This window comes from Pan paniscus, chromosome 13 (genome assembly GCF_029289425.2).
Source record: "Pan paniscus chromosome 13, NHGRI_mPanPan1-v2.0_pri, whole genome shotgun sequence".
Classification (NCBI taxonomy): domain Eukaryota; kingdom Metazoa; phylum Chordata; class Mammalia; order Primates; family Hominidae; genus Pan; species Pan paniscus.
Window position 1 is genome coordinate 30477501 of NC_073262.2, and position 7500 is coordinate 30485000.

At 37.5% G+C, this 7500-nt stretch overlaps 1 protein-coding gene across 6 annotated transcripts in view; it reads left to right on the forward strand.

Moving 5' to 3' along the window:
* The window catches only part of ZEB2 (zinc finger E-box binding homeobox 2), a 132298-nt gene that overhangs the window by 84007 nt on the left and 40791 nt on the right, over window positions 1-7500 (forward strand). For all 6 annotated transcript variants that reach the window (XM_008976438.5, XM_063595145.1, XM_008976439.6 and 3 more), the window contains exon 3: window positions 6273-6530. In XM_008976438.5, the coding sequence (XP_008974686.1) occupies window positions 6273-6530 (258 nt within the window). The remainder of the gene's footprint in view (window positions 1-6272; window positions 6531-7500) is intronic.

Here is a 7500-nt window from a genome sequence, read left to right on the forward strand (position 1 = left end):
ATAATTATTTATAACAATATTTTGTATTGGATAGCACATTCCGTCTGAATATTTCAAAGTGGCATGGTCCCTTCTAACTGGCATTAATTCATTCATCTTGCATCCCCAAGTAATAAAGTTATTCCCATTTTTAAATGGAGAAATCAAGATTCATGCATTTCAGTGATAGATGTTCAAATTCAGAAGAAAATCTCTGTTTGAGTTTGTCTTTGCCTTGTAATACGTATTTGTCACTAGGCCTCCATTATTAAATAAGAAATTGAACCTTGCATTTAGTCCTATGATCTTTACCCACCCAAGCACGGAGGTAACAAGGTAACTGTGATTTAAAAAAAAAAAAAAAAGTCAATGATAAATCCCCCCGGATGGGCAAGAGTCACTGGACAAAAATTATTGAAAAATAGCTGCATCCTCTCCTCAGTAGCACATACTTGGAAATTGAAATTTGTGGGGAAGACAAGGAGGAATAAAGGCTAAGGTTCAGGAGAAAAGTCTTAGAAGGTCTTCCCGACACTTGCCACATGTAAAGACGTTGTAAGAAAGCAGGCCCACAAGGCCTTTAATCCACTGGCTCAAACATAAATGATCTCTAAGCATGTAAGCATAAGAGATTTAGGAAACCAAATGATTCATAAAATTCCAAAACACTTCTTTTTTTTTTTTTTTTTTTAAAGACAGGGTCTCATTCTGTTGCCCAGGCTGGAGTGCAGTGGTGTGATCATAGCTCACTACAGCCTCGACCTCCCAAACTCAAACAATCCTCCTACCTCAGCCTCCTGAGTGACTGGGACTATTGGCATGCAACACCATACCTGACTGATTTTTTATTTCTTGTAGAGATGGGGTCTTGCCCAGGCTGATCACAAACTCCTGACCTCAAGAAATTCTCCCTGCTTGGCCTCCCAAAATGTTGGGATTACAGGTGTGAGCCACCATACCTGGCCAAAAGGACTTATTTTAAATTTGAAGTCATATTACCAGCAGAGACATTTTTAAAATGAGGTTACATGTCTGTGTCACGTCTAAGCTGAAGGATTAGGCATGGTCTCTCTCATCATGGCCTTCCTACTTGAGGAAGCATTTGCAAATAAATTTCTAAATGAAGGGCCAACACAAAAATTGTGATTGGCACAAGTTTGAATCTTCCTTTTTCCTCGTAGCCACCACACATTGCAGCACCAGAGAAAAGACAACAGACACTGAAACAATGGTATTTCAGTGATTATACCAGTTACATCACCTTGCATTTCCATGTTACTGTTTTATACATCACACAGTGCCATTGCACGTACAACTTTGTAGGCTCCTATGACAACCTCATAAACAGGGAACCTTTATCATGATTTTCACTCATTTCTACCAAGCTTCCTTGGATGATAGGCCAAGGCCACACAGCTGGTTACACGTTGGTTCTGGGACGAGGCAAGTCTTCAAGCTCATAATTCTGTGAACTGCCTCTTTATCTCTATTGTTTCCAAACTATTGCAGGAAACATGGGTGTATTGTTAGATTCTGGTAATTGATCAAATTGGTAGGCTTCTATAACTCAAATTAAGGGGATCCATGAAAGTAACAATCATCAAAACAATTTAAAATTAAGCAACAATCTCCATTTTTGTGGCATGAAAATCCCAAAAAGTCCCAGGGATTTCCATCCCTTACTCTGGTCATGTGGGGTTTAAACTTAGATTGCATTCTGCACTGGGAATTTGTATTATTATGTATGTTTTTGTTTGGCTGTTGTACACCTAAAGACATGCTTTCTGGTACCGGCTTTGCTACCAACTAGCTGTACGGCCTTTGACAAGTCATTTGACCTCACTGTGCCTGTATTACCTCCTTTGTCAAAGAGTTGACTTCAAGTGTCCTTCTGGAACTACAATTTTATGATTATATTTCTCCAAATAAATTGTAAGCTTCCTGAGATGAGAATGGCACTTCCTTGTATCTTCTGGATTTGCCACATTGTGGGTATTTAATAAATGTTTGATGATGGCATTGAACGATTTATTGGAACGCTTGAGTAGAGTTATAGGAAATCATTATTGGCTGCCTTATTAACAATTAGCTGTCTATAAGCTGCATATGTAATTTTCCTTTACATCAATAGAGTTTCTGCTTCTGGTGAAGATGAAGTATTGCCCCTTCACATTAGTTCTTTTGTATGTTAATACATTAGCAACTGATATCTTATTTGTACTGTAACTGACAGAATAATGTAGAGAAAGCATGTAAGTAGGAAAAGGGGTTAGTAAGGTAACATTGTATAGGGCATCTTCAAAACAACAGTTCTGCTATTTCAAATGTCAAGCTAATTATCAGCAATGTTTAAATGCTATGATAGGCCATTTTTGCAAATGCTGAAATTTTCCAGCAGGTATGGACATTATAAAAATGTCAAATTTTGCTACTATTCTATTACATGTCACCAGAACACAAAAATCTGAAAATAAAAGTTATATGTATAGGTAAGGAAGAGAAACCATTATTTGTTTTGCATATGACTGTAAAATTAATTGGCATAGTGATATAATTTAGAGTATTGTTTACTTGGAAGGAAGAATAGAGAGGATTTAATATAATGTAATCTGGTGAAGTGAAAATAATGCTTATTATAGATAAACTATAAAGCCTTTTAAATATAGGCTTTTAGTAATGCATATGCAGATATATCTTTCCAGGCCCATTTGCTATAAAGCAAATTTAAGTATCAGCTTTATGCCCTTTGGTAACCCCATATTATACATACAGTTTTAGAGAAAATGAAACTTTAATATGATTCCACATAAAATGGTGAGCCATGCCAGTAATTCTTATGCCCTTCATATGCAAATAGTTTTATCTTATCCATCAATTATCATGTAAACATAGTATCACATGGCAAATTTCCCTGTAATACAGTACAGTACCTGTATATAATTATAGGTGCATTTTGCCAATGCAACTGTTACACAGAATTGTAATTAATTCCTCTGAAGACTACTGTGAGAGTTTTGGATACTGATGCTGTTTTTGGACATTTATTACTGCTCTTTAGTTGGCTTTTTGCTATGCCTCAGAGACAGATGTAAAATTAGTGTCTATTTTGAGCCAGCAAACAGTACATCTTTCCTCTTGTTTATTGAATTGCAGAAAGGAATTCTTTGGGCTCCCACTTCTTTGTGGTTTTGAAGTAACCGTCTGTTTTTGTGCCAGCCATGTAGCTCCAATACATGTCTAAAATTTTGCTGAGACTCATGCAAAGGGTGGCTTATTTGACCTGTAAGGACTGAATAGAACTTTGCTACGTTATATGGGAACTTCAAGGCTTTTAAATGCTGAATAAAAAGATATATATCATAAGTTCAAAAACAGACACTGGCCTAATATATTCTGCCCAATGAACCTCATTTAAAACCAGTATACGTTGGTTATTATACAAAATTGAATCTCTTCTTTGCAGAGACAAAGCTACATTATTAAGATCTCTTCTGCCAGTGGTGATGATGGTGGGCAAACATCAAAACAAGTCCAAATGGGAAAATGAGCCTATTTTTATTTCATAATGTAAGTGGGGCTAAACCCGTCAAGTATTGGCCATTCTAGAGTAAGAATATTTTATGGTGAAAATTTCCACAGTACTTGTACTAGGCAAATCCACTGACTAGATGTGAGGGAACATTTTAAAGGAAAATCCTGGGATTTAGAAGTCGGGGGATGGGGTAGGGATCAGGAAGTGCAAAGTCCATCTCAGTGCATTTAATTTTGATTGTCAGATGGTCAACCAGAAAGAGCAGAATGAGATTATCTCATTTGAATTCAGATATAAAAACTATGTTATGAATTGTTGTACCTGGATTTAAAAAGGGGTTGGGAGAGTGGCACACCAGCATAATGGCATATGGAAATGCATATCCTAGTTAACACAGCGCTAGAAAAGATGGCATACTGCCTCTGTAAGTGAATTTGACAGCAGTTATTTATTTAGTTTAAAAGTATTTACTACTATTTGTGAGCACAAACCCTAAAGGTTGTGAAGTATTGTTGTCCTGTGAAGGTGATGGATGCTGTACTCCTGACCCTATATGGTGAGACATGACTTCATTGCTTGTTTAGATTGTTCTGATATTTGGGACTCCTCAAGGGCTGTTCATAAATCATTTATCTCTCTTTTTTTTCCACAAGAAAATATTTCAATTGTATTGCTGCAGGAACACTCACGTGTCACACGGGATATTGTGGTCCATGCAGAAAAAGACCTTAAAAGGCATGGTTTTTTTTTTGTTTTTTTTTTTTTTTCCAGGATAAAGGCCTTTTAATGCCTGTCCAGCCTTAGATAATTTTATTCACTCCTTCTGGACCTTTCTTTATTCCTCCTGTGCCCAGAGATCAGTTTTTAGGAGGTGGGTTGAAAGCTTCCCAGGCCTTAGGAGCTTTTGTTGTAGCCCCCCCCATTCCCACTCCCCCCCACCCCCAGCATTCTGAAAATTTGTAAAGAATCTTCTGCTTGTTGCTAAGAAATAGTTAAATCTCAGTCACCAGGAAAAAAAAAAAAAGAAGCACATTATTGATTGTACTAAGGTATATCTGGACCACACAGCTAGAGCAGAGATGTTAGAATATCTCTCTTTTTGTAGATCTGAGGGCATTACCCAGCCTGAACTTGCCTAAGCCCTTGTGGTCACACCTCTTGAAAAGGTTTTGTTTCCCCCGTCAATTGGTATTCAAACCAGGTCAGCAGATTCTGTTTGCCCGGCTCCGCTGCCGTTTTCATTTTAATTTGCACCTGTTGTGCAGTTGTTCGGAAGGCAAGTGCAGACCCGCGGATTATACAAAGATCATATTATGAGCAGATATGCACGGTGTAATCTTTTTGTCCCCAGCCTCACATGACAAAAAAAAATCTCTCTCTTTTTGTTCCTTTTTTACTCCCTGGGAACCTGTCAAAGCAAACAGATATGACTGACTAAAATTTGTAACTAGACATGTTTCCAGAATTCTCCAAAAGCATTATGAACCTGACACACAATCCTTTTCATTTTTTTCCTCCTTTTCTGCCACTTTTGTATAATCCGATAGCTGGCAAGAGCCACTTGAGATAGCTCAGTTGATAACTTAGCGGAGGATTGCTTTATTAGGCGCAGAGAAATCAAAATGAACCTGAAAATTGTTTGCGCTTTTTTTTTTCCACAGCCTTTTTTTCCCCCCTTTCTCTCTCCCTCTTGTTCCCATGATGTCATGGTTCTAACTTGTTTTTTTGTGTGTGTTTCTGGAGAGTTGGGTTAACAGTTCTTGGCAATCCTGTGTGTGCGTAACGGCTGGTGTGTTTCTCTAGCTGAGCTAATGCCCCGTGTTTATTACTCTAATCTTTCTTGTCTGGTGGTAAAGTGGACAATTTATGTACTAGCATGTAGGCCGAGAGCCTGTGAGGGCTGACTAATTCAGAAACAGCCACCTTCAATTGAGTTCACAGACCTTATTTACAGGCTGTCTATTTTAAGAAAAGCTACTGAGAATTGCTGGGACTGAGGGCTGCAAAAGCAGCCCGCCGGTTCTTGTGAGTTATTTTAACATTTGTGTTGGTCTTGCCTGTGTCACTTTGAAATCTTCTGTAATTATGACACTATGAAGACATCTCAATAGTAGTATTAATGGCCCAGAAGATATGGCTTTTCCTCATTTTCTGCTTAAAAGATTAGGATATAAATGGCCTTAGCACATGACGGTTGACATAGAAGAAAGAGTGAAAATTCAGATGGAGCAGGTTTGTGTATGTGTTTGTGTATTTGGGTAAATAGATGGACGTGTGTGTGTGTGTGTGTGTGTGTGTGTGTGTCTACTGTTTCTAGGGAAAAAACCACAGTTAATATAGTGAAGTCATCTCGTATTTATAGTACAACATTATATAGTAAATACTTCATGTCACTAAGCTAATAAAATTGTCAATTGTAGATCTATTTTATAAGTTTTTGTGGAGTATCGAAAGTACATATTGCAATATGTCTCTTTACGTATGCAGTATAGGCATAGTTTGTGTGTCTATGTTTCTGTTGCTTTTTAGAATTTCCCATCGTTTTTAGGAAAAAATTGTTTAAAATCAGAAAGAGCACCCAGCTATAATTGAAAAAGAATAAAAATGCTAAAACCTGAAGGATATTAATTATATTTTCCTGACATGGTTGAGTAATTCAGTTATGAAAATATTAATTATTTTCCATTTAACTAAACAATTAGGGGTGGCTGATGTTTCTCAACAGAGTGTTTAGAGAGTGTGTTTTGTGCTTCTTCTGCAGTGGTGAACTATGACAATGTAGTGGACACAGGTTCTGAAACAGATGAGGAAGACAAGCTTCATATTGCTGAGGATGACGGTATTGCCAACCCTCTGGACCAGGAGACGAGTCCAGCTAGTGTGCCCAACCATGAGTCCTCCCCACACGTGAGCCAAGCTCTGTTGCCAAGAGAGGAAGAGGAAGATGAAATAAGGGAGGGTGGAGTGGAACACCCCTGGCACAACAACGAGATTCTACAAGCCTCTGTAGATGGTCCAGGTAAGTGTCTAAAATCACTTGGCCTCTTCCTGTACCATCTTCACATCTTCAACTAATCTGTTCCACCTAGCAGATCGCCCACAACCAAATAATTAAAATATTTCTTTCCATTGCGCCCTTGCAGAATAGAGATACCAAAGCTGGTGACAGATTATGAAGTGATAGTAATGTTATCACATTGCGGCAGTTACATCTTAGGAAGGGATTATATTTCAGTTTTGATGCAAGTCAAATATGAACCACACTTTCAACACATAACATGAGGTATTTGCACCACATTTACAATGTGCAAATTATGTAACATGATCAAGATCTATACTTTCATGATAGGAAATGGAAGCAAATGTAAAAACTCACAACATATATATATGTATATAAAAATATTTTGTGTGGAAATTATGTAGCATTTCAAACCAAATAACTGTCAGTTTAATGTAGCTTCAGTGTCTGTCTGACACCTCCTATTGGAATTCAATCGTTTAATCATTCCCTTTTGTTAAGTGTGAATGTGATTTCACACTTTTACCTGGTCAGGTAGCTTTCTTATTATTTATCAGCTAAGTACTTGATAATGATTCCTGCTGTTTGGTGGGACTCTCAAGGGAAGTAAAAATGGTCCCAGGCCAACTATAATAAAACTAAGGTAAATTATATTCAAACTAAAACTTCCGACGACACTGTGCAAACGGGAAATGTCTTGGTCTAAAATTCACTTTGACGGAGAATCGCTAAGGTATGAAATGTTTAACAAAATACAAGAAATCTTATTCCTGTGAACTTTCTCTGCTCATCTTTACATGGTAAAGTGGCCTGGAAAATTTGTTTAAATGACATCTCTAATTCAGACCTCATGTCACCTTCATCTCTATTCCCAGGACCCACTGAGAGTTATCATTGTTTACCCCACCTTGTTTTTTCTTTGACAATATAAGCAACAAAAGCATTTTTATAAATAGGTGAAGTGGCTGGG